General features: G+C 40.8%; 1 protein-coding gene across 1 annotated transcript in view; it reads right to left on the bottom strand.

The window, feature by feature from the left end:
- LOC113164651 overlaps window positions 1–27,679 on the bottom strand; it is a 66,928-nt gene that overhangs the window by 451 nt on the left and 38,798 nt on the right. Inside the window, exons 6-7 of the mRNA XM_026364038.1 lie at window positions 26,199–26,387; window positions 22,435–23,902 (exon numbers count right to left, since the gene is read on the bottom strand). Of these exons, the coding sequence (XP_026219823.1) occupies window positions 23,253–23,902; window positions 26,199–26,387 (839 nt within the window). The 3' untranslated portion in view covers window positions 22,435–23,252. The remainder of the gene's footprint in view (window positions 1–22,434; window positions 23,903–26,198; window positions 26,388–27,679) is intronic.

Genomic DNA, 27,679 nt, shown 5'->3' with positions numbered 1-27,679 from the left:
AACCTCTTTCCACATATTTTTGCCACAGTAGTTCCACAATGACCTCTGTCTAGACAGATTCTAATAATTAAACTATTACAGAAAATCATCAAATTGTACCAATCTTTCTTGCATCATTTTAGTCTAGGTATGTACTTAGGAGAAATAAAACAAGAATTTACACGATGCCAACAATAATTATTGGATTTGTATGGGCACACTAAATATTAATCAATCTGTTTTTGATTCTGTCACCATTGGTTCTGGCTCTAGGACCCCTTTGAAAACCAGGAGATCCAGTCTCCTACAGCAACTCTGATTCTGACACACTCAAAACTGAATTGCGTTATCACTTAAATCAACTGAAAGATCAATTTCAAACTGAAAATACTAAATGAAATACTTTTACTGTGCAATATGTTATATCTCTAGCTTTCTGACTTTCTGCCTGAACCCAACCAGAAAGCAGATATCATTATTGTATGTTCTAATAGTCAGAGGAGAGACACAATTTTGTCATATCATATTCTTCCTTATTTATTTCTCTCCTCATCTGTGTTGACCAGTCCTAGAGACAGATGTGATCTGATAAGGCAGACACTGCTCATGATCTAATCAAATCATTTCCAAGTATGCAGCTTCAGCTATCAAACTAGGTGAGGATACAGGTAGTTCCGACATACAGTATCTGTTGAAGTTGAAGATGTCTTACAATATCAACACGCCACAATAATATATATTTCTCTCTTGTTGACTCACTGAATGAAACATATGCAACATCTGACCTGTGGTCATGATGTCCTAACAATGGGGTGAGCTGAACACAGTCACAGCTCCACACTCAAGCTGTGTTCCACTTTTGAGGCTGAATCGTCTGATGTCCACATGACATAACGGATTCAGCTCTGTTCTCCAAAGGGTACACTGATTCTGTTCTGCAGCATTGGAGCACAGAAGCAGTGGATCCTGGGCAATCCTCACAATCCACTGTGTGGATCTGTGTCACACAAATTTACACCACACAGAACCCTGTGAACCGTCACACATGTGTGGAAAGACACGCTTCCAAAGGCTTTGAGCGCTCTAAACAGGAAATATAATTTTGCCATGGATTCACTGAGTTGAGCTGGAAACTATGATATATGACTATATTTCTTTGCATTTCCTCCAATATGCACTATTAACAGTTACCCAAATTAATTACAAAAGAACTCATCAAAAACTCTTTCTAACCCTTTTTAAATATGAGCTTCAGTTTTATAGCTTCTTTAGAAAATGTCATAATGTCTAGATTATTTTGTCATCAAAGAAGAAGAAACAAAGGATTGAAGGAAGTTGATGGAGAACAATGCAGGGGGAAACACAGGGAAGGTGGGAATAAGGGTGTAAATCATGACTAGAATGTGCAAAGTGCACATGTGGTGCATCAAGAACCTGAAGCAGACAAACCTGAAGCAGGTTTACTCAAACCAAACTGGTTAACACCAAAACCAAAAAAGGTGATTACTGTATACAGTGTAGAAGAAAACAAGACAAAGGATAGGGGGGGCAAGAGAAGAGAAATGGAGCCACCAGTCAAGGCCTTCATTTCCTACACTGTTAACAGAGTCAAGAGTTCAACCTGATCCTCTAATTAGGGCAGAAACCTGATACGTGTCACAGCTGTGGAGGGCCTTGTGAAAATGGCTTCATTTGCGGAGGTGACACACCAGCCTAGACACTCCCGTGTGACTCTTTTCCACAATGCGGTGCCGTTCTTATTGCCCTGCTCCTGTGTTGATTTATCCACTTTTTATAATCTTGCTCATCCTCTTTTTAAATCCCATGGATCACAGACTTATCTTCAATGCAACAATTCTGCCCCTGTATTTAATTCAGCAGAGATGTCATTGGGTATAATTGATAAAAGCACAAGCAGAAGTGTAATTTAGTTGGAAAACAAAAAACAACAACAACAAAAAAACCTAAACAAAACAAGTGCACTGTGGATAAAACAAATGCCACCATTTCAGCTCAAATTGTTGTAAACTCTGTCTTGCCCCCTTGTTACTTGTCTCTCTACATCTCTCTATTTTCCCTAGTGTCTGCATCCTTATCGTCTTTCTCAACATTCTTCTATCTCTGTTTTTCACCCACTCTTGTTCTACTACTAAACTGAGAAACTTTAACCTTTGGGATTTTCTTATTGGTCATGAGTTGACCAGTAAATACAATTAACAAAAGCAGTGTAGACAGCCTTAAAGCACAAGAACAATGTGGCAAAAGGGAATCTGGTATTACATAAGTTCGAAACTGTAACTGTCAACATGAGGAGTAAAAGAAAAAAGCAATCATTCACTTCCCCGGAGAAAGACATGAATTATAGATAGAGCTTCTGAATGGAAGCATCAGTCAAGGACAAAGGATGCTTCCTAAGGGTGAGTGAAGAGTAATACAGAGCATTAGTAAGGGAAATAGTTAATCAGAACATGCTGGCAGCGTGGAGGTCAGGGATGATGTCACTCATTACTCATGGAGTGTGGTCAATGGTCTAAGATCATTTATCTTATCTTGTTCTTTGGTTCATGAAGCTGCTACTGTTCACTGAATGCTGAGTATCGAATGAACAGGTGTCATTACAGGAAATAAGATCTATCTCTAACTATTTTTATTCCCTTTTACTCTTGGGATTTTTGTGAATTTACATTTAGAGTTAGTACAGTTGATAGCCTGACTGGATTTATTAAAATAGCTGTTTCATTTCAAAACAGTGTGTTTAGGGGTATGTGTGGTATGTTTAATTGAATAACTAGAATGTAATTATTATTCAAACTTATGAATGTGTTTGCCTAAAGATTTACACTGGTCTCTTCTAATTTGTTTCATGACACTGCACTGTGCTGTATCTGAAGGTGTTTGTGATGACTATTCAAGCTACTGAAGTGAGAGCCTAAAAAGCCTTGGGAAAAGTTCAGTATCTTTCTCTTCCACAAGCAGGGTCATCTCAACGGGGGGGAGTGGGGTTAAAGAAAATAAAAATCTTAGCCGTTATGGTACTGCAACAAACACGCATGGACTCAAAGGAAGTAATTCGGCCACCATGCCAAAACCTCACCTCACCCCTTTGCAACCCCATGGAAACTTTTTTTCGCCACTGTCCACAAGGAATCCAAACCAAACAAACAGAGCTCAGGATGAAAGTTTGATGAGCAAAAGGCTAAATCATTAATTAACTATCCAGAACTAATTACTAAAGACTTCGTTTGGATCTTCAAGTGGATTATGTAAATCAGCTCTTACAGACACTGCCTCTTTAAAACCCTGTCACTCTTTGCTCCACAACACTTCTAGGTAAAGCAGAGATTCTCAGTTTTGACAAGCACACTGTGAGTGAAGTATAAGCTACACTCCATCATCACCCTTTGAAAGCACATAAGACACAGTGCACACCTTAAAGTGGTTGTAAAGTGGTAACAGAGTGGATCTCATGATGTATTGTCCTATCTGAAATGTGAGACCTCGTGGCTGTCTTAGTAATATTTAAGCCTCACTAGCAGCTCTGTTATGATACTGATATAGGTATAAGTAGCCACTATATTGTTTATTACCTAAATATACTATACTGTATATTATCATTTTTAGGACATTTAGGAATTCTCTGAGACTTGAGATATGAGCTTTGATTGAGGACACTTATGATCATATTTAGTGTATGAGTATTTTATGACCAACAATAATATTTGCAGAGTATTTTTCTGTATTTCAGAGATATGAAAACCATGTTAAAACATAAAGTGAAAAATATATACATTTTAATCGATTAGGACTGATGTGTCTGTTGATTTAGGATGAACTGTATATGTGAATTTGTTAATTTTTTTATGATTTCGATGAAGATAACAGTGCAATGTTGTCTTTGAGTCAGGTGAATTAGCTGTGGGCTCCAAATAAGCCATGTTGTTTGTCTAAAATTGAATACTGCATCATACAGTATAAACACAACACTGTGGCAGATCTGTTCCTTGGAAATGAATCTGCACACACAAACACAAGAACGTAGCTGAACGTGCTGGTTGATAGTCACAAACACATTTGTATAAAAAAACAAATACAAGCAGACAAACTCACAAGTGCGCTAACAAATTTGTAGACTGCGCTGCATGTCAGCACTGTGACATCAATTAGCAAAAAGCAAACACATGCCCTTGTCCAAGAGCCATTTACTACGACTGAACACAGGGCTGCTGCTGCAGAGAACAACTAATTTACTGTGTGCGATGGAATATTATGTGACAATTATCTGCTTGATTCTGATTGTGAAGGCAGCTGAAAATCTCCCTGAAACCATATAACATCAAGAGACAAAAATAATTTGTCATGATAATAGATCTCCACACTGACTCAGGGTGTCTGTTGAAATGTGAGCTGATGGACTGAACTCAATCCTCTTCTGGTTTAACTTTATTTTGATTGAAATTATCATGCTTTTTGCACTACCTAAATCCACTTCTCCTTTCCTTTACGTTCCTTTTCTTAACTCTGTTCTTCATGCAATCTATTTACTGACAGGTGGTGAAAACAGCCAGAATGACTAAAAGAGAGAAAAGGCATGAGTCATTAGAAAGCCTCACCATAGTGGACTGCACTCATCATTTGACGTGACTGTGACCTGCTTTCAGCCATCTTGGCTTCATGTGTCTTCAACAAGAATTGAATAAGCTTTTATATAAACAGAAAGATAGAAAGAAGAGCTAGAAAGAGCCTAAACGGTAGAAAACTGAAAATAAAGAGAGGCTGGAGAACGAGAGAAAAAGAGGCGGGCAAAGACAGAGCCTTACTCAGCTATAATGAGCTGTGTTGTTCTGACCCTAAATCTAAATGTCAGATGGAGTATCTGTACAACTTCATGCTGAAAGCTTTTTGCACTCTGTGTGCTGTTGTGCATGTGTGCATCCACAAGGGTGCAACTCTGGACCTGTATTATTCTGTACGTCTTGTTGTTTGTGTTCATTTCCTCTGAGCTTCTGACACAGCCCCCATAACAGTATCAGTAGTATTAAACATTTGCTCCAACCTGACCTATCACTGCACCAGTCTGTATCTTAATAAGTAACCATTTCTTATATAATTCTCATTTGGCTTTTAGCAGTAGTGAACATGTGGACATCACTGTGCATGTGTGTTGGTTGGTGCAATGGTTATATGTCATTGTGAATATTGATGAACTATATGTGAAAATTCAGCGGCGGTGCTCATAATTATGCAGCAGCTGTAATTGCATATAGAGGAAACGCTGGTGCTGCATCACACATTGTCACGTACATGAAGACTACCTACCTGTGTGCATGATTATAAAGCTAGGACAATATGCATTTTGTTCCAATACTTACACGCTATGAAATATATAAATACACACTGATCTAAATTTGGCCCTCTGTGCATGACTAATGAGGCAGATACTACCAAAATGGAATGTCAAATAGCCTGCGGGGGGCTGCTCCATCGCTGCTGACTTTCAGCTCATTCGTTCTTTCTCTTTCACTCTGTGTCTCACCATCTGACACCCCTCCCTTCAGTCTGCCTCTACTGATATTTGCATGTCTAGACCAGAAAGCCAAATCTGGCTAGAAACTGACTGGTCAATAAATAAAGCATGAGAACAATGAATCACTGCCTTTATCGACTGACCAAAACATACATAATCTTCACACATCTATCCTATCTATTGCAATGCAACACTGAATTATGACCACTTCGTATTATTGGTATCGAGCTTACTTGTCTGCTTTCATGCTGCATCAACAACCCTTTTAGGACCCAACGCTCCTTTGTTTGTGGTCTACACCCACATTATAGACATTATTTTTTAAACGTTGTACATATGTTGCACATATGCTACTAATGTGGAACATATTCACATGTTGACTTTCTGCTAGAATCCAGTAAACAGAACAGTGGGTAGTAAGAGTTCAACATACATATTAAATTTTCCCATACTGACATGTTTGGCACACAGCTGACAATTGGCAAATAAAAGGGAGACTGCAAACATGACCTCCACCTACCATCTGCTGTGATGAAGGGGTTAGTAGTGGAATTCAAGCCAAGGTTAGTATAGCAACCAGTGGCAAGGTCGCCATCAGTGTCCCCTGCCACTGTTGATTTGAAGCCAGTTCCAAAGACTACATCTGCACCGGTGCTGAGTTTTGTATAAGCTTCACTGCTGTCAAAATCAGCATCTTTAACCATGTCACATTTGGTACCAGTTTCCCCTTTGGTGTCGGAACCTAAAGTCACAGCAGAGCTGGTGTCCATGCTACTGAACCCTTTGGGGCTTAAGGGCACTGGAAGCACAATGCCACCAGGCTCTTTAAAGCCCTCCACTGGAGAGTCTAGTGATGACAGCAGTAGACCGGCACTGCCGTCCCTCAGCGGTGGGAATGGGGACAGGCTGAGGCGTGGTTCAGTTGGGGCTTGCCGCAGGTCGATGTGTGTGGTGCCCGCTGCTGAAAGGGTGGGTGGAGGGGTCTGGTGCTGATCTTCTGCAACAGTCAGTGAACGCTTCATAGAGTGAGGTGAGCGACGTAGACCATCCATGGGTGACGCAACATGATCTAGCCCTGCTCCATCACCACCTGGGTATTTATCAGGCAATTCTAAACTGGTAGGTACCAACAGGTGAGAACATTCAGACATTGCTCGCCGCATAGCTTTCCTCTGCTGTTCAGCGCGCCCCATGAAACAGGGCTCCAACTCCTCCTCCTCTTCATCTTCTTCCTCATCACTGTTGTCTCTGGAAGAACCATCAGACAACTGTCTGGTCCCCAGGGCTGCTCCTGCTCCAATCACAACCTCATCCTCCCTCTCCAAGAGGTTGTCCTTGACAACTCCTATAACACAGTAGTTAGGGGACACCTGGGGCATAGCAACCTTTGGGCTGGATTCAGTAAAACTGGAGTTGTTCCATGAATCAGATGGAGAGTCACCATCTACTGGCGATGCCTCCATCAGTGATGCTCCCATAGAGTATGCAGGCATTGCACTAGTAGGTGAGGACAGCTCCATACACCTGGCTGGGGATCCAGGAACAGGAGGCAAGGAGCCTCTGCTGGTGCCACCACATCTGAGGGCAGAAGGTAGTCTTCCTGGGGAAGCTGGAGATGGGGAGGATGACAGTGGGCTGTCTGGGCTCTCCCCTGCACTGCCTAGTGAGGCATTACCCAGTGAGGTGCTTCCTGAGATGCCCCCAACTCTCCCTGGCACCTTCAGCTCTGCATCCATGCTGCCTCTGCCTGGCTGCTCAAAGAAGCACAGCTTGTCTTCATCTGTGAGTCCGGTTGGTGCCAGAGGTCCATCACCTACTACCAGGCCCCTCGGGGTGCCCATACCTGAGGCGTGCTGCCAATCCCAGGTCTGAGCTGGCACCGTGGGTGACAGGGAAGGCACCTTGCACAGCTCACTGTACTCTGAGAAAGGAGAAGTCGCCTGCTGATCGGAGAGAGAAGACATGCTGTCTCTCCTTTCTCTTTTTCCTCCTGTCTTTGTTTCACTGTCTGTCTTTGTCTTAGTCTCAGGTGCCTTAAGGGGATTTCACCACTTCTCTTCCCTTCTCTCCCTCTTTTCTTTGTTGTCTTACACTGTTGTTCCCTTCTGTTCAGTCACTCAGATGCCCTCTGCGTGTCTGTGGATTCTCTGGTGGTGTCTCTGTTCTGAACTGAAACACACACTGAGGGTGAACTGGATGTGCAGCTCTCTCCCTTGTTCCCTCCCTCTTTCTGTCTCTCTCTCTTGTTCTCTCACTGAGTATCACCGTTGTCATGTGACCAAGTTGCGGCTGCCAATTGGGTACTGCCTGTTCCCAGATCCCACCCACAGTGGTGGAGTGAGTAAGCCCCCTCCTGTAGTTTTCTCTTTTACTCCACATCTTTCTTCTCTTAACCCCTTTTCAGCTGGAGAGTGGATATAATATCATGCCCTTTGATGACACACAATAAACATCACATAAATGCATGCATGTTCGCACACACGTATTTATGTGTCTTAGCAAGAAAGGTTAATGTGTAGCTATGTTATGTGGACATAATTTGTATTTTAAATCTAAATGTTTGTTTGGGTGGGAATAATAATATTAATAATAAGAAGAACGGAAGATGAGATATAAAGTCAGATGAATGAGGAATAAAACATCTGGTAAAGAGAGAGGCTGCATCTGGTCACTTCTGGAAGAACACACTGCACTGCCTCGCATAAAACACACACGCACATAGACCATTAAATACTGAAGCTACAATAATATATAAAAATCAACATGTTCTCAAGCATTAGGATAGGAACAGTACCACGGCAGCATGTAAGAAACATTACAGAAGGACAGGCATGCATAGATGTGCACAAATACAGTCATACACAACTCAGAGAAAGACAGACATGCTTATGCATGCACAAATACAGTCAGATACACAATGCACACGTAGACAGACATGCTTATACATGCATAAAGAGAGTCACATACACATGTCAGGCCAACTTAGACAAATGGACTGAGTCAATCATATAAGAATATAACAGGAAGTCAGTTTGGCATCTTCCATAGAAAGCACTCGAGATCATTTCGTTTTCCTGATCATTACCAATGTAATTTAATGGAACTAGCAGCAACGAAAACAATAACAAAAAGCCGCCTACTTCATACATCAACAATGTGAAATAAAAGCATTAACAAGGAATTCCAAAATACCATGAAATGCCCAAGGGTTGGTCAGACCTTTACTTATCTTAACTGCAGTTGTACATTAGAGAAGACCTATATTGTAAATAGAAAGTGTAATTTGTAGCACGAAATGTACAAGTGTAACTTATATGTGATGACATATTACATTACCTGTAAACTGATTCTTGCAAGTATCAGGTATGGCAATTGATAAAACACCCATCTGATAATTGCAAGACATGAACAGACAATGGCCATGTTAACACTGCAAAACTTGACTGGAAAACTGGAAAAATGTATATACTGAGAATGGTGTGCTAAATTAGTGGGTTCATAGACTCACAAAAAACACAATGAAAGTTATCCAGTAGCTGAAAGAGCATAGCTGCTCCTTTTCCTGAAAGGTTTATAGTGTGAAACGTTGGCAGGAAGGGTTTCACAGACAGCACTGTTATATTTTTGTCATTGTGAAATCAGCATATGAGCTATTATTATAAAGGTACTTCCAATGTTTGGCCAGGTTAGCTTCTAGCTTTTATTTATTCATGCCAGCTATTAACAAGCTATTAACATGCTACATGCCATACCTTGAAAAAGGTAATTTAGGCAGCAAAGTAAAAAGGTCACTATGTGATGAAAAAGTAGGGGCGGTCAAATAGGAGAGAGATGAGCTTGTTGTCTGTTGTGTGTGTGTGTGTGTGTGTGTGTGTGTGTGTGTGTGTGTGTGTGTGTGATCGTGTGTGTCCAGTGCCAGTCAAAACAGCCAACGGTTACAAGCGTTCCTGTGTCGGTTTGGACTGAAGGCTGAATGTTGGCAGAACACAATGATTTATAACAGGCAGACGGGTAAACAGGGACACAGCGAGGGATGGCGAGACTGAGGGTGAAGAGGATGCAGACAGATGAGAGCAGATGGGGGGTGAAAGGGCTTGGAATCACTGTAGAAGTAAGAATGGCAGCGAGGCACCATGGGTAGGAAAAAAGTACAAAAATGACGAATCATCAGAGCAACCAGATGAGGAATGAAACAGAAACAGACAGGATACGCATGCCGCATAATTGCAACATCCCCTGTTTGAGTATGGCTGTGGACCTATATTGCATTTCAAACCCTCTCCCCATTTTTCCTGTCTTCCTATTCACTGCTGCTGTTGTCAGGCCTTTATTTGATGCCTCTAAGATGAAATATTTTTAAATGAGAGAGAAGGAACAGTGTAAAGGACAAAGATAACAAGGGTAAGCAGAGAAGTTGGACTGAAATGAGGACAGTGGATATTTTGTGTGGGTACACATGTTGCCTCCTGCCATCATTACAGGACAGGACAAATCACAGGGCTAGGAGGTACAGTGCTTCTGTCTGCTTTTGTCTACTGCATCTTGCTTTTTACTTAATTCTGTTGTGCTATGTGGCAAACAATTCTGTACCTGCATGACCTTGGTGTCCCTGGGTGTATCCTAAGACTCTTGTAGGAAGTCACTCACTTCCAGCCAACCTTCTTGCTGACTTCTAGGGAATGCTTTTTAGCTTACTTGTAGTGTCAGTGACACAACATAAGATATAGAGCTGTTACTATCATGAATTGCCTGTCCACGTTGACCCAGTTGGTTTCTATTTATTTCCCATTCCAGATGGTCATTTGGGTTTCACTAGTTAACTGCCATATTAACTGCACTTGAACATTCCTATGAAAACCAAGCATTCATCATCACTATAAAGTATAACCTCTTTTTTTAGTAGTAACCCTATGGTGGAGCAGAAGTAAAATTATGTTTTTCATTTAAAAGAGAAAGTCTAATGTACAGTGAGTAAACTGTGATTTACACATTGCTATCTCATTACAGCAGCATGTAGTCACATGGTACATGATACTGTGATCTTAAAGACAACGTCTTTTTTATTTAGGCCAGTGCAGGTTAAAACAGACCAAAAAGGTTTTTTGGTTTTGAAGCTTCTGGAACTTTTCATCTGATTTACTATGTTCACAAGTGCAGAACAAAGTGATATGTTGTTGTTGTTGTTGTTGGGACAGCCCACAGTGAATGGCAGGCTTTTGCTTCAGGGAAGTGGCATTTTCATCACTGTGCATGCAGGTTTGGTATTTTGGTGACCCAACATGAGCTTGACTTCAAGGAAGTGTGAGGAGATGCACAGTGGGGGGAGTGTCAGCAACAATCAGAGAGCAGAGTGCAGTTATAGGGTCTGCACTCGAGTAAAACACACAAGTTCCTGGCCAGTGTTTTTACCAAGAAATGGCTGTTTTATTTAGGTCATATACAAAATTTTAAAAAAGTATTTAATGGATGACATTTTGCCTGTCGCCACAGTAGAAAGTAATTCCCCAACATCTCAGTCACTGTTTCTCCTACAAGGACATCACAGTCACCTCGTCTGTCATTTTTTTCACATCACACCTGCACAGACAGACAGGGGAGACGTGGACAGGCAGGTGGGTAGACATGCTGGAGGCTAATGTACTGTCGATGGCTGTGTGTCACATCTGTTACGTTATTTCCAACTTTTCTCCCTGTCTGATTTTCTGTTGAAGAACAAAACTGACGCCGGAGTCCCATGATGACAACACAGACACACGTTTACACACACACACACACACACACACACACACACACACACACACACACACCATCACAGCTAACTGCCTCACCCTACAGTATATATAGTCCCATGGGGTGACAGAAGCATTGTGCCCAAAAACTCACACAGGCTAAAAGACAAGAAAAGCTGTAGCCATTAGGTCTCACTTGTGAAAGAGATCTGGATGTGAGATCATCCTTCTACAATGGAGACTTGGCATCCCTTCCCAAGCCCTTCAACAGCTGTTAACACAATTATACGTGACCCAAACAACATACATAAAGGTCAGGTGGGACGAGTCACAGGGTGTCAATGATTTAACGACTCCCTGGAGTTTACCTAAAGCAGAACATTGATCAAACCAATAGCGCCACCTCCAACACCACACTGTGAAAAGCGAACCAAATACAATGGAAGTAAAGTGTTTAAACACAGTTAAAATACATAATAAATGTTTAAAATAACTTAACATCTCCATTCTGATAGGCTGTCTCACTTTTTTGCTTATCAAGAAGTTGTTTCTATCCCAACATGAGTGTTTTTAATGTTCTATTCTTTTAGACAAACATATATTTGTACATATGTGAAGTCATCTGAAGAAAGAAAAGAAATTCCTTTGCTGTGCCCTGAACACAGTCAGGGCTTTTTCTGTATGCCCCTAAAAGGCAGGGACAGGAAGAAGTAATGCTGAGCACAGATGTATGTGTGATGGAAGGAGACAGACCTTCCTTATCAACATCTATTTATAGCATGATCGTCTCCTTTGCTCCTCATCCTTGCTAAGCATCCATTGTTTTCTTAGTAGCCCCTCTTCCCATTAGTCGCCAAAGCAACTGCCTCCTGTTGCTATAGTAACTGGTTCCTCACCAGTGTACTAGCTCCAGCCATGTGGGAGCCTCGGGGAAAAGGTTTAGGGGGTTTGGTGGTGATGGTGGGGGAAGAATCTAAAGAATCAAGCGCTGATATGTGGGGGGGGGGGGGGGGGGGGGGGGGGTTTGAAAGCAGAGAAAGCAAACAGTTTGTGTACATGTATGTGTGAGGTGGGGGAGGATTATTAATGTGCTACAAACCCCAGGGAAGCTATTCGACCACGCTAATCTACTGTGTCCTTTGAAACACTAAAAAGACTTCACTTTAGTCTTTGGTATCTTTTTATTACAAACACAAATTATTCAAGAAGTCAGTTTTTAGAAACCAGATTGATCATTTCTAAAGACATTTAGACCTGACCAATCCACACAAATATGATGTTATAGACACAATACATAGAAATACAGATATTGTGTACATTTTTGCATCATATTTGCATCATCTGAAATATCTCAACAGCTAAAAAAAATGAGCACTATGACATTTTGTACAAACTGTTCACTAATCCACAAAATGAATTTTACCGCATTTAGTGATTCCCTGACTTTTTTTGATCTCTCAGCACTTACTTAATAGTTTCAGACTACAATTACATTTAGGAGACAGCACTTGTTGGTATGTGATTGTGAGAACATGAGTATTAGGAAATAAAGCTGTTGTGGATTTTACTTAAGTCCTTTCACATAGTGTCTGTACTCCATCTGTAACTATCTCCATTTATCCATCTTACAACAAAAAGACTACATCTGTCTTAGCAATACATAACAGAGAGATGAGACAGTGGCTCATTTATTTTTAATAATTAATGACATAATAACCAGAGGCTCTACGATTCCCTCAGTCTGGATCTCAGAAGCAGATGCGGCTGCCTGATCTAAGTTCATCATTCATAATGAATGAATCTGGCACCCTTAGCTAATTGAGAGTAATTTGATCTACTCCACCCACTGATGTCTCTGTCAGCGACAGGAAAATGCAAAACTTCAGATCCTTTCTGTGTTTACGTCTGCAACCACCATCATCAAATAGTTGTTGTAATCACCTGTAAACATGTAAAAAGACACTTACATCCAGCAACGTATGTACATTACATTACATTACAGTCATTTAGCAGACGCTTTTTATCCAAAGCGACTTACAAGTCATTACAAGTTACAAGGGTAGGCAGGGCAGCGTGAGGAGGTCTTGCCTAAGGACCCCTACTGGAGGTAGCCATAGCTGGGATTTGAACCCCAGTCTCCCACATGGGAGGCGGTGATGTTACCACTACACTAACCAGCCGCCGTTCTGTCACTCATGACGGACAGCACAGAGCAATTAAGACTAGCAACTAGCGGGTGTTGGTATCACTTTACCCAAGATTCATTCATACAGACAATTTTAAAATATGTGTTGAAAACTAAATCTAACTAAGTCAGAGGAGATGTTTGACATTTAGGGGTATATGAAGATTAGAAATCTGTGCGCAAAATAATGGAGAATAGAAAAGTTTACAATTGTATCAAGGAATCAAGGAAATACGACTATATATATATATATATATATATATATATATATATATATATATATATATATATATTTATATATTTATAATTTTATTTCTCTCTCTCTCTGTCTCTCTCTCTCTCTCCATATACAGTGAGGGAAAAAATTATTTGAACCCCAGCTGATTTTGTAAGTTTGCCCACTAACAAAGAAATGATCAGGCTATAATTTCAATGGTAGGTTTATTTGAACAGTGAGACACAACAATGACAAAAAAAATCCAGAAAAATGCGTTTCAAAAAGAGTTATAAATTAATTTGCATTTCCATGAAGGAAATAAGTATTTGATCCCCTATCCGTCAGCAAGATCTCTAGCTCCCAGGTGGATCTTATACAGGTAACGAGCTGACATTGGCAGCCCTCTCAGCTCATTACCTGTATAAAAGAGACCTGTCCACAGAAGCAATCAATCAATCCAGATTCCAAACTCTTCACCATGGCCAAGACCAAAGAGCTTTCCAAGGATGTCAGGGACAAGATTGTGGACCTACACAAGGCTGGAATGGGCTACAAGACCATCGCCAAGCAGCTGGGTGAGAAGGTGACAACAGTTGGTGCAATTATTCGCAAATGGAAGAAACATAAATTAACTGCCAATCTCCCTTGGTCTGGAGCTCCATGCAAGATCTCACCTCGTGGAGTTTCAATGATAATGAGAACGGTGAGGAATCAGCCAAGAACCACTCGGGAGGAACTTATCAATGATCTCAAGGCAGCTGGGACCATAGTCACCAAAAAAACAGTTGGTAACACACTACGCCGTGAAGGACTGAAATCCTGCTGTGCCCGCAAGGTCCCCCTGCTCAAGAAAGCCCATCTACAGGCCCGTTTGAAGTTTGCCACTGAACATCTGACTGATTCAGAGGAAGACTGGGTGAAAGTGTTGTGGTCAGATAAGACCAAAATCGAGCTCTTTGGCATCAACTCAACTCGCTGTGTTTGGAGGAGGAGGAAGGCTGCCTATGACTCCAAAAACACCATCCCCACTGTCAAATATGGAGGTGGAAACATTATGCTTTGGGGGTGTTTTTCTGCCAAGGGGACAGGACAATTGCACCGCATCAAAGGGAGGATGGATGGGGCCATGTACCGTCAAATGTTGGGTGAGAACCTCCTTCCCTCAGTCAGGGCATTGAAAAGGGTCGTGGTTGGGTACTCCAGCATGACAATGATCCAAAACACACGGCTAAGGCAACAAATCACTGGCTCAAGAAGAAGCATATTAAGGTCATGGAGTGGCCTAGTCAGTCTCCAGACCTTAATCCCATAGAAAATCTGTGGAGGGAGCTGAAGGTTCGAGTTGCCAAACATTGGAGAGGATCTGCAAAGAGGAGTGGGCCAAAATCCCCCCTGAGATGTGTGCAAACCTTGTGGCCAACTACAAGAAACGTCTGACCTCTGTGATTGCCAACAAAGGTTTTGCCACCAAGTACTAAAGCACGTTTTTCGAAGGGATCAAATACTTCTTTCCTTTGTGGAAATGCAAATTAATTTATAACTCTTTTTGAAACGAATTTTTCTGGATTTTTTTTGTCATTGTTGTGTCTCACTGTTCAAATACACCTACCATTGAAATTATAGACTGATCATTTCTTTGTTAGTGGGCAAACTTACAAAATCAGCTGGGGTTCAAATAATTTTTTCCCTCACTGTGTGTATATATATATATATATATATATATATATATATATATATATATATATATATATATATATATATATATCCATCCCTGCATACCTTATAAAATAAAGGTCAGAAAGTAGCTGCTTAAATAGATAATTATTTAGTTAACACTACTAGTCGTGTGTTAGCCGTGCTAACAGATGAAATAAAGTTTATCACAAACCAAGTTGCTGACCTATCCACCATCTCATATGGCCATCTGTATGGAGCTCCTGTTATTATAGAGAAAAACTGGAACTAGATTTAGTTTTTTTTGTCTACAGAGTATAAAAATTTTGATTTTCCCAGTTTGACGGGGAGAATTTTTATAACCATGGCATATTTATCGAATCTGGAAGCTTCCCAGATTCCAAGTAAAACTAAATAAAAATGAATGATTGGAGATTATGTTATTACTAGACTGTTGTTTGGCGTTAGTGGATGAAGTCAGTGCCCTGCTATTGTAGCAAAGTCAAGTCTATATTCAGCTTCAGCTGGCATTTCAATTCCATTCCCAGTCGGGATTAATCAACCTGTGTCACAGCCACACACTCATCAGGCAGTCACAGGTTGAAAAGAAAAGAAAAAGCACTGCAGCACCAGGCACTTTAGCATCGCTCCATCCTGCTCAACCTTCTCCAGGCTGCAGGAAGATTATTCTCAGTTGACAGCTCAGTCTCTGCCCCATTTACACTATTTCCCTCTCCTTCTCCTCCTCTTGTTAAAATACAGCTTTCAATTTCTGAAGTTGAATGTTTATGGTAAAAGGTTCCTGTTTCCTTTTAATATTAACTGACACACACACAGCTCGATGAAGAATGTGTGCAAATCTGAAGACAAATCTTTTCATCTTCATCTGTCTCTTTCCATCTCTCTCCATCTACATCCCTATCTGACTGCTGGTGTAGAACGACTCCATAATGCATTTACAGACAAATTCACCAGTGCAGGTCTTGTTTAGTTATTCTACATAATTAAGATACTCAAAAGGTAAACTTTGCTATTTTCACTGTCTTTCCCATGATTTTCTCATGCAGCATTATTGTTGTGGCAACAATAAATGACAATAATATCTGCAAAGGCATTATTGGTGTTAGAAAATGTTCAAAACACTAAGAAATGTACTCTACCTAGCTTACATTGTGAGTCCAATCAAATGTTACCAGCATAACACTGATCAGCAGTGATGTGTTCTACGATAATCGACGTATTTAGAAATTAAGAAAATAATGGGTCCAAGTACAGATCTTTTAGGCGCCCCCGAGCATACAGAGGATTAAATATGTTTCAAAACGTAATTATCATAATAATGTTACAGTATGGATAAAGATGAAAAAAGCAAAGGAAATGTGGATTGTGTATCAAAAGGTAGGCTTCTTCAACCTTCATACTGCAGGTCCCTAAAATAGAGATTTGATTTCACAAAAATCCCATCTTCAGGAGCAGTGGGCATCCTACAAACAGGTGAGAACCAGGTGGGTCACTATCAACTGAAAGTGAAAAGTTTTTTACCATTATCTGTAAAACAACTGCTAATTACCTGTAACATCAGGAAGTATGTTGCCAGTGCAGAGCCTCATTAAGTGCAGCATCTGTTGCAGTTCCTACACTAACAATAACTCACCCTCAATCTCTATAGCAACCCCTCCTCCCTGATCTTTCTCCTCTTGAGCCTCCCCCAAAAGCACTTCATGTCCCCATCCGTCCTCCACCAAAAACTTGAAAATTATAGATTGACCTTTTTTTTTGACATTTTATATTGAATGCAGCACACTCTGAAGCTTCCATCAACTAGTTCCCACCAAATGGACCTCTGTGTGACAGTTTCACACTGAGAGAATCACATTAAGAAAGTAAAATTCTGAGAGTTAGAAATCTGGATTCTGTGAAAATCAATTTGACCTTCAACATGCAAATATTTCTGATTTGAATGGTTTACAGTTATGTGTGTGAGAGACTCCACAGGTGTTGTTTTTATGAGTTTTATAAAATCAAGGTACTTAATCAGTTTTTCTAGTTGCTACATCTATACAAGTGTTTCTACCAACACTTATAGATACCAAGCTATATTTCTGTAAAAATTGTTGATATGTAGAGACTTTCCTCCAGTGCTCCTATATCATATTTAATGCACACAAAACTGACCCAGTGGTCCCATGTCTCAAATTACATAATGGGGTGTATTTAATGTATGTCTGTCTTTTGTCAGTGTTACAGTATGGTGGCAGTACAGTAAGTCTCTGGAAACTGCATGTAAGGGCTCTGTCTCCATCAATTTACCTATTTATATCCATGTGTAACATGTCTCTGCCTCCATAAATCTGTTCCTGCCTAAACCTTCCTGTTTATCTTTCTGCTTGCCTGTTGATCTCTTTCAAACCTCTGCCTCTCGTGCTTTTCTGGATACTCCTCTGCCTCCAATCTTTCTGCTTCATGTTTGGTTTTCTTATATTCTCTTAGTCTGTCTGAAATCAGCCTGTCTGGGAAATGGATAGGCTTCTTCCTCTTGTCAGATTCCTTCCTCTAAGCATCTATTTACTGAATATTTTTCCCCTATTAAGCAAGAGCTGTATCTGCAAAACAACTCACACACACACACACACACACACACACACACACACACACACACACACACACACACACACACACACACACACACACACACACACACACACACACACTCATCTACACTAATGATACTAAATACTTTTGCATTCTTTGCAAAGCTGGCATTTTGGAACAACCTTGGAAGGACACTGAAAACAGTACAGTCCAACTTGTTAGCTCACCTGCTGGCTAAGCACAGCTTGGAATATAAAGTTGCCTGACTAGAATGGAAATCAGGTCGACTCCTTTTAACACAAGAAAAGTTTTGGAAGACTGTAGAAGAGGCTATATGGGCTTAGTCCCTACAGAATAACTATCCAAGCAAACCTTTGAATTCACCTTTAACCCCAGTGGACCAAAACCTTGTGCTAATTAAACATCTGATAAAAGGGACCATGTATGAATGAATGCCAGAGATAAAATTAACGCAGTAGAGTGTAACAAGAAAATAATGATAAACTGTATGTTAGGAACTGTGGTAATGAGAGACATAAATGTTTGCCCACTCCACATGGAGTTTCAGCACCATTCATCAAAACAACAAAAGCAACACAGATGAATGACATGTACTGCATATTTGGATCACTTTATGATGAAGAAGACACATTAAAAAAGTGAAACGTTTCTACTGACTGAGTTTTTAAAATGTCAATATCAAAAGTTATTAAAATGCAGGAATAGCCCCCACAGGCCACGAGTGTATGTGTTGCAAATCTGTTGCTGAAGCTTAAAGCATCTTCTTGCTTTAAAAAAAAAAAAAAAAAAAAAAAAAAAAGGAGTCAACAAGGTGAAATCCAACACATCCCCCATAAGCTGTCACAAGGCATTAGCTCATTAACTGGTTTAGAGATGGGGCCTTACTGTACAAATGTCCCTCCTGGGTTACTATCTAACAAGCTGCGTCCCCAGTCAAAGTGCCCTAACCAACAGGAAAAAGCACTATGTGGTAGAAAATAGACCGCTGATACAGTATATTCACGCCTGCTTGCCTTTTGAGGATTTGTGTTTGTCCTCAAATGGCTTGATGACTCAGCTATGTATTGTATGTGTCTCAGTGTAGGGGAGACAGGACCACAGCGGCAGTACATTTGTGTCTAAGAGAGTAGCTTTAGTGGTTCTAGAGAACAGGTGTTGTTGTGATGTGGCCTGAATGTCGCCGCTGGTTGTTTCAGTGTCACATGTGCTTTTTTATTGTACTTTTTATGTTCTTAGTAGAATGAACAATAACAAGTTTGGATTCTGTTTTACATGTCTAATGACCTCTAGAGGTGGTCTGTACTGACTCAAAAGTCCTTACAAGATGTCTGATTACTGAAACTGTACTAGATGTCCAAATACATGTAAAAAGAGTCATATCCATACGTCTCTGTTTGGAATCTACAGACACAACCAACATTGTGTCTGGACCAACTGACGTGATATTCATACATCACATGCACATCTCTCCTGCGTCTGATCTGCTGGGACGCATTGTGTTTCATAAATGATAAGTGCATTCCTTTACAAACAGCACATAGAACCTTAATTTTCTTATTTAATCAGACTTCCCAATCATTTTTATCCTTAGCCTCTCTTTCACATGAACAACACGAACAATGTTTATTATTCCTTTCATATCCCTAAGTTTCCCTTAAATTATTCAAAAAAAATATTTGTTTTCCTAAATACACAACTGTGTTGTTTTCTAGATATTTTACTCCCTTTTCGCTGTTACACTCTACCCTCTATCTGTAAAACCCCCCCCCCCCCCATTCTCTTTTCTTGTTATTTATTGTGCTCTACATGTCTTCTTATCTTTTCTACAAGACTTAAATACTACTGTTGGTGACAAGGACCCACCCCTGAACTCTGACAAAACGTCTAATTACACAAAAGCAAAACGACCCAGCTGCATTTGCCACTGTGAAATGCTTTTTACAATTCTCTTCTATGTGTTCATATACACAGCCACATATACTGTGGAGGCACCAAAAAATGTCTTATAACATACACAGACAAATGCGCACATATAGAGATTCCCACATGTGACCCACGTTTGGTGGATCAGTGGACATAGACTATCACACAGTACACAACACATTTGTGTATTACAGAGATTAAAATGTAACAAAAAGCATATTATATCCAGTAGCATGTTCACACATTTCATCAACAAAGATGATTGATAATTCATTTTTATCAAGGTGACCTGGAAGCAGCAAAATTGCTAATGCAAGCCCTTCTGTTTCTGTGGAAGGACGGGGGGCATTGATCAAAGCTGCTTAATAGCTAAGTTCAAGAATTCACTGTTCCTTTGGTGAGCTGAAGGCTGGCTCCGTACTCATTATAGCCTCCAATGGGAGGCAGAGACAGGAAGTTTTGAAAGGAAAGACAAGGAAATGAATCCTCTGGAACTCTGCATGTCCATAAATCACAGCAGCACACAAAATACTTCGGGACTGAACACATTTACATTATGCATACACCCAAACACACTTTCAATTGCAAGCACGCACACTTGCACAAATGATAAAATTCACTTAGGTAAACACTTAATTAGACATATTGATGTGTCAGCACAGATGATGACACATGTACAGGTGACTCCCAGACATACACTCGACCACAAAAGCCAAGTGTCAGCTCATTCTATTTTTATCTTCTATGGCGAGCTGCTGTGAACATTATTCTTACATTTTTTACATAACACAAAACTTGGGCAGGAAACCGATTTTGACTCCCCCTTGAATCGTATTTATATCAGTTCACACATTCAAATTAAACTGTTCTAGTTTTAACTGCTCATCGCTAGCTGGCATAAATCTTATTATTGCCCAGTCAGCTGAAACCTCTTCTTAATGTGTCAAATCTATCCCCCACTTGTTCCAGTTGTTCTGTAGTACATTTTCACAGATCTGTCATCAGATAATAGTACACCAATTCCTCCATCTATCTTCTACCACTTAGGTGGGGTAAGGTTACAATGATGGAAAAGGAGTTACACAAGGCACCACAGATGTTCTTCTCCCTAGCAAGTCTTTAAACTACTGCTGGAGGACCCTGAGTCATCCTCAGACCAGACAGATTTGTAATTTCTGTTCTGGGCATGGCAAACTCAGCATATTCCCGGTCTGCCCCTCTCCTTCCAAATTGGCACTGTTTGAAAAGCTCTAGAAACATCCAGAATGGATCATTATCATACACCCAAACCACCCCAGCCATCTTCTTTTTGATTAAATAAACGCTAAATTAATTGTTAAGGATGAACTCACTCACCCTGCAAACTACTGAAAGCTCATACTCTCATAGTTGGTAAGTATTGAAAAAACAACTGGTGACATAGTACACAGATACTATCAGGAAAGAAGAAGATGGCACCCTTGTTGGTTTCCAGTGGCTACACAGAATCTAACTTAATGCTCAGAATGACAAGAAAGTTCTGGTTATGAGTGAACAAAAAATAGATGCCCCAAAGCAGCAGCTGAACAACACGTATGCACTCTGGCAAACACCTTGTTTCTGTCCTTAGCTCCAGTCACTTTATTAGTAAATATTGCACTAAGAAAGCACATAGTTGTTTTCCATTAATTATTCTGAAACAATCACAGGAAGTAGTGTAAGGATGCATTACAAAACACAACGAAACCATAAGAGGAATCAAATTAGGACTCACCTATGGTGGAGAAGCAGCCAAGGCAGCAATCATCACAGAACATGGAAAGTAAAATCAACAAAAACAATAATTACCATTTGACATTTATCTTATATTCAGGAGACACACCTGGATATGAACTGCTGATGCATAACAGACGTGAGTTGACAAGACACAAACAAAGCATCTTCCTTTCAGGTTCTTTTCTAGGGGAGTTGTACAGAAACAGGCGGCTAGTGAGGCAAACGCAGTTAATTGGATGTGGGAGAAAGAAGGTAGAGGGACACCTCACCCCTGGATGCAAAGGAAATGGAGCATGATTATAGTGTTAACACATTCACCTTGACAGAAGAGAAAAAGAACAGATTGGTTTTGATATGGTGAAGGCGCCTAGTGGTGTCACTAAAGAGAAAGACTGTGATTGGTTAGTATTTGCACACCTGTTTACAGCAACACTGTTAATTTTGAGAACATCACAGCACTGCATCATTGGGAATTAAGATACTCACATCTTAAAGTCAAGCCAATCCACAGACAGTTGGTAAAGACTTAAGCCTATATGTTAATCACTCACAAACAGACCAAACTGGACAAGCCCAAAAGCACCAAGCAATGTTTTTAGACAAAGGTGTCCATGCAAAGGACAGCGCAAAAGGCTCTTGTCCTCCATTTGACCCCAAATGAGTAAGAAACACCCATGCAATCTATTCTGCCCAGAAAGTGTATTTGGAATCGGCTTAAGTATTTAAACTATTCAAGACGAATGGAAAGATCATGCATGAGGCTACATGACTTGTGTTTTTCTCTTAGTTATGCTGTATTTAACTTCTAATTTGTCCAGGGCTTACAGCAACCAACCTTCAATGATGGGGGCAACTGGAGCAGCTGTTTCATCCATGGGATCAGCAAAGCTGGGAAAGAAGGGCTTAGCTGCAGGGTTGAGACCGGATCCTGGAAGAGGGGTGCCTGAGGGAGGGGAAGAGGGGCTAATGGCTGGGGATGCTTGTGTGGGGGATTTCTTAGCTCCTGGGGAGGTAGGACTCTTTATAGGGGATGAAGAAGTTGAAGAATGAGACTTCTTTGATTGTTTTTGGGATGATTTGGCATCTTTGTGCTCTTTGGGTTGGAATTCCTGTGCTGTGGTTTTTGGGGAGCGAAGAGGTGCTGGGCTTGGGGTATCAAAGGACAAGCCTAAGGGTAAAGGATGACCTGGGGTGCTTATGTTACTGAAGTCAAAAGGGTCTGTGTTGCTGCTAATAAGTGACTCATTCAGCAGCCATGAAGCATCGGAAGGCGAAAGAGGTGGAGCTGAGGCTAACACCTCACCTTTTGGAGAAAAGGCCGGGCTTGGCTGGGAGGCAGGGCTGAATGCCAAGGTGTCTCCTTCAGACTGGCCTTGCAAACAAGACTGTTGGATGGAACTGGTATTGTCAAATATCCCACTGTCAACCAAGTCACCACCCATTGCTTCGTTCTCTGGAGAGAAAGGTGGCGACAAGGCCTGGCTGTTGTCGCCCAAACTGACATTTTCAGTATCCATCAAGAGATCAAATGGATCATTAGGGCAAGGAGCCACGGGGAAAGAGCCAAGTGTTGCATTATTGTTGGTGGAGGGCATAGTGAATGGAGCCGCTGTGGCTTTCAGCTCGCTGTTTAGGACCAGTGGACTGACAGAATCAGCTGTTGGAGGCAAGTTCTGCGACACAGAGGCAGGCACCAGGTTTTCCTTCTGGGTAGACATCTGTTTGCCAGGGGCTTTGGCTAGTATCCATGTCTGTGAACGAGGCATCCAGGTTTGCTTGACTTGAACTCTCTGTATACATCATTACCTCCTCTGTGACCTGAGAGGTCGCTGCAGGTGAAGAAACAAATGGTTCTGCTGCCACTGCCCACTCCTCTGGAAGCTTCTTCCTGCTCTTTGCTCTCTTTCCCCTTCCTCCACTTTTCCCAAGCTGATCTTCCCAGCCACCATCTCCTTTATCCCGCCTCGGACCAATCCTGTGGTAGAACTCCTCTGCTGGTGGAGTGTTTTCTCCCTGCACTTGCATCTCAGAGTGACCCCTGCTCTCGACGTGTTCATAAGAGCCTTCATCTTTCTGTCGCCTTTTCTTCTTCTTCTTCTGTTTTCGTTCTGATGCATCTCCCTCTCTTTCATCACCTCCGGCACAGGAGGTGCTCTCTCGGCTAGGCCAACTGTCGGGTGGGTCCTCAGGGCTGGCTGCAAGATTGCCGGCATGACGACTGATCACCGTGGCGACACTGGGAGTGAAAGGGAGGTCTGTTGGTAGGCAGCTAGCCTGGTCTGGCCAGCAGTTGCCTAAGGCACCTTGTTGTGGGTGAAGAGGGGAGAGTTTAAAGATGGGGAAGATGGATATGTGCATCTGAACTGGTTCCATTAGTCTAACTCAAATTGAAAATAATAGTCTAACATTCTTAACACTAAAAAACAGAAACAAGTATAAGAATATTTAATATAAAAGAGTTTTCAAGAGTTTTACATTATTGCCATTTTTATTAAATTAGATGATAAAATTAATTGGACATAACAAAGAAGCCTTTGGAAGATTCAATCCAAATCCACAAATGCATGTTGTGAAGAAAAGCCTGGTATTAATCACTATGCACTTTGTGGACTTTCGGAGGGCTTTTTTGTGCTTCTCATGAATCTACCCTTTAATCAAAAACAAAAAGTGTGTTTTGTATCATTTTAAAATATAAATTTTAAATTAAATTCCTTTTGAAAATCCAACCCAAGCTGTGATGAGGTCTTTCATTCTTTCTGTGTTGACGTTGACTGACTGAATGAATTGTCTGTGGAATGAGGAACACATACATGTACACATCAAATTAAATAAATAAAATAAAACACACAAAGAACTGCTTAATGGTGCTGTAACTAAAACTGCCATTATTGGTTTGGCGACATGGTCTAATAAAGGTTTGAGCTGAAGTAAAGTTATATTGACTGGCAGCAGTCAGGTTGAAGAGAAATGTGAGGTAGATGTACGATAACAAGAGTGGAGGGTAAATTGCCCACTAAAACAGGGTTGGCCCTCTACTTTGGCCCAGTTTTTTCTAGTTTCTAGTTATATACACATATACAAATACAAAAGAACAGTTTAAGTGGAGCAGCTGTCAGGCCCCATACAGCACAGTGGCTCTCAAGAGGGCCATATTTCATATTAACAAACCCATGACAGAACTGTTTGCTATACTGTATGTGCAGTAATTGGGAGAGGCAGAAGATGAGCAAATAGATCAAAATGACTTAAATGCTGTGTTGCACAATCTTATTAAGCTGGGGGAGCATCAAATAGTGGCCATTTGATTCCCATGTACATATACTATAAACAGGCAACTGTGTCATTTCAAAAACAGAATAATTATAATCATCATAATAAGATTTACAAAAAAGAAGTGAGCAAATTGTCTTCAGTTGGATCCAAGTTTGATCTTTGTTTGCGACGATTTTGAGGTAAACTGCAGGAATAAATTTAATTAAAATGTAACATGCACGTGCAGGCATGTGATTGGTCAACACAGCACCTTGCTGGATGATGTCACGTCTTATCCATACTGCTTCAAATGGCACTGAAATGAAATAGTAAGTCTGTGCTTTTTCACCCAACTCGAGGTGAAAAAGCACAGCGGGAATGTGACTTAGACCTCTAGTCTTTTCATATACAGGTATACAGGATTCTGGCACCTGCTGTACGGCAGTGAACCATAAGCGTTCAACTGCTGTGATGCTTTGTACTTTGTACTTGATAACAGGGGATGTTAGCCTGACTCTTCTAGATGACACAAGCCACAGTATGGTGGCAACTACAGCTTCATGCTCTCTAAGATCAGATGTGCATTGAACTGGAGAGGAGCCCTGTGGGAGGGCAGGCCTGCTGAATGAGGGGCTGGTGAAGAGAGAGTGGACAGTGGGAGACACGAGCAGCTTCTCTTTGTGGGACAAAAACACAGACTAATCCACATAGATTCACAGATACTTGAGACACAGAGTATACGGTGACAAGCAGCTGTAGCATGATGGCACACACAGGACACGTCAGCATTGGATGTGCATTGACCTTGTGCTGTATGACTAACATCACACTGATGCTACAGAACAGCAGACAACTGATTACACAGCTCTGTGGTTGATTATAATGTAATATAAAAAGGGAATTAAAAAAGCCCTACACAATGCTATAAAATGTGTGTCGTTATGATTTAAATGGCTGTTAGCAGTCAAGAACAGGTAAGGAAACTGACTGTGGAAAATCAGTTCAGAAACATTTAGGCATAAACTGAAGCTAAGGGGTGTCCTAAATTTCATTTGTCTGTCCTTATAGCTATTTTTCATGTGTAAAGTTACCACTGATACTAAATCGTTGTGTAATGTAATGTAACTGACTGTCTCTTGTAATGGTGAAACCTTCCAGCAATATTCATAATTTGGGAAAACAAGAGCAGTGGTGGTGTATTAGTGTTATTACTATTATCCATTTACTGTATCAAACTGGCAAAATGTTGGTAGCTCTGGGTAGTTATACAAAGTCAAAGTGTGATATTTTTTAAAAGCAGCAGTTTTCATGTTACTAGATTAACTTATTAATCTACATGTGTCTTACCTGCTGACAGATCTTGAGGACTGCGAGGAGCCTGGGGTTCAGGCAGCATGGGGCTGTGCTCTTTAGGGGCATCTGACCCTGCTGGGGGTGTAGGATGCTGGGGCTCCGCTATACTCGGAGGTCTCTCTGCTTGGAGGGGTGCAGCACCCACCTCCATATTGATCCCCATCACTCCAGGCTGGGAAAAGCCTGAAAAAGTTCATGTTATCAGGATTAGAAGCAGTGATGCTACTGTTATTAAAGTTACAGCAACAGGAATAAAACAGTCTCAAAGAGGCAAACAGTCTCTAACACCCTGAACCTTGTTCCTAGCAGCCTGCAAGAGCACACTAGTACATTTAGAGAAACTGTATTGTACAATGAGAAAAAAAGGACAAAGTAAACAAGTGAAGAAAAGATAAGAAATGCAGCAGCAAGAATGACACAGGCAAAACTTGTTGTCTGTGACGTACAGCTCATGAGGAAACTGTAAAGGTTTGTATGGTCTGAGGATGCGAGTGTTGTCTGAATGAGATTAGTCAAGGCTGAGTGTGTGCGCGTCCATGGCGTGTAAGTTAAATTGGTGTAAAATGAGCTACTTTTGGGTGCATTCATGGATGCAAGTGTCAACTGTATCACTTGTTTTTTGTGGGAATGTGCTTGTGTGTTAAGGCCTGGAGCAATAATTTGGTGGCCCACAGACGACAGGTTTCATTAAGGCAACAGTGAGAATTGGATATGCAGCGGTTGGCATGGTGAAATGCATAACTCAGTCTCACAGCTTGTGTGTGTTTGTGTGTGTGTCACTCTGTAGATTAATAGCAGATACCAAGTCAGTGACAGCAACAGCTCTGCATGCAACTAACAAGCTTTGGCTCACCACAAACCATTCATCAGGGTGCACTTTAATATTGCAATTTCAAGACAAGTTGTTGGACTGAGCCGACACTGTAATATAATAAACAAAAAGTTTAGTAATAACTTTAGTAAGTTTTATTTATGTCTAGTGAAATGATGCTCAAACATTAAAAGTTAATGTACAGTAAACAAATCTTCCGAATGTTAACAGCCTACAAATAAAAACTAAAAATGTTAAAAAAGAATTTTAAGCATGTTCAAACATTATGAGTTCCTATTGGAATTACAGGCAGGGCATTTTAGCATAATATGGAGATTTATACTACACTATGTATTTGTGTGCATATGCTAATTGTTGTTGTTTTTTTGGCTTATAAAACTGAAAATGAAAAGAGATAAATGCATTTTACATCTTCAGACAGGTTAAGCAGACCTCTAACTTTAACCACAGCTACGGTGTTCATCTCTAACTGTGCTCGTCTCAATGCTCAAAGTTGACAGTTAAGAAACACATACTGTAGGCTTTTCTGAGCTACGGGCCCTTGGTCTCTACCAATAAATGTTGCTAGCTACCTGTTCTTACAAGCCGTCATTTGCAATTGCATGATACAAAACAAGGCAACAAAATAGCAAGAACAAACAAA

Source organism: Anabas testudineus, chromosome 2 (genome assembly GCF_900324465.2).
Source record: "Anabas testudineus chromosome 2, fAnaTes1.2, whole genome shotgun sequence".
Classification (NCBI taxonomy): domain Eukaryota; kingdom Metazoa; phylum Chordata; class Actinopteri; order Anabantiformes; family Anabantidae; genus Anabas; species Anabas testudineus.
The sequence above is the reverse complement of the archived record's forward strand: the minus strand, read 5'-3'. Positions and strand labels throughout refer to the sequence as shown.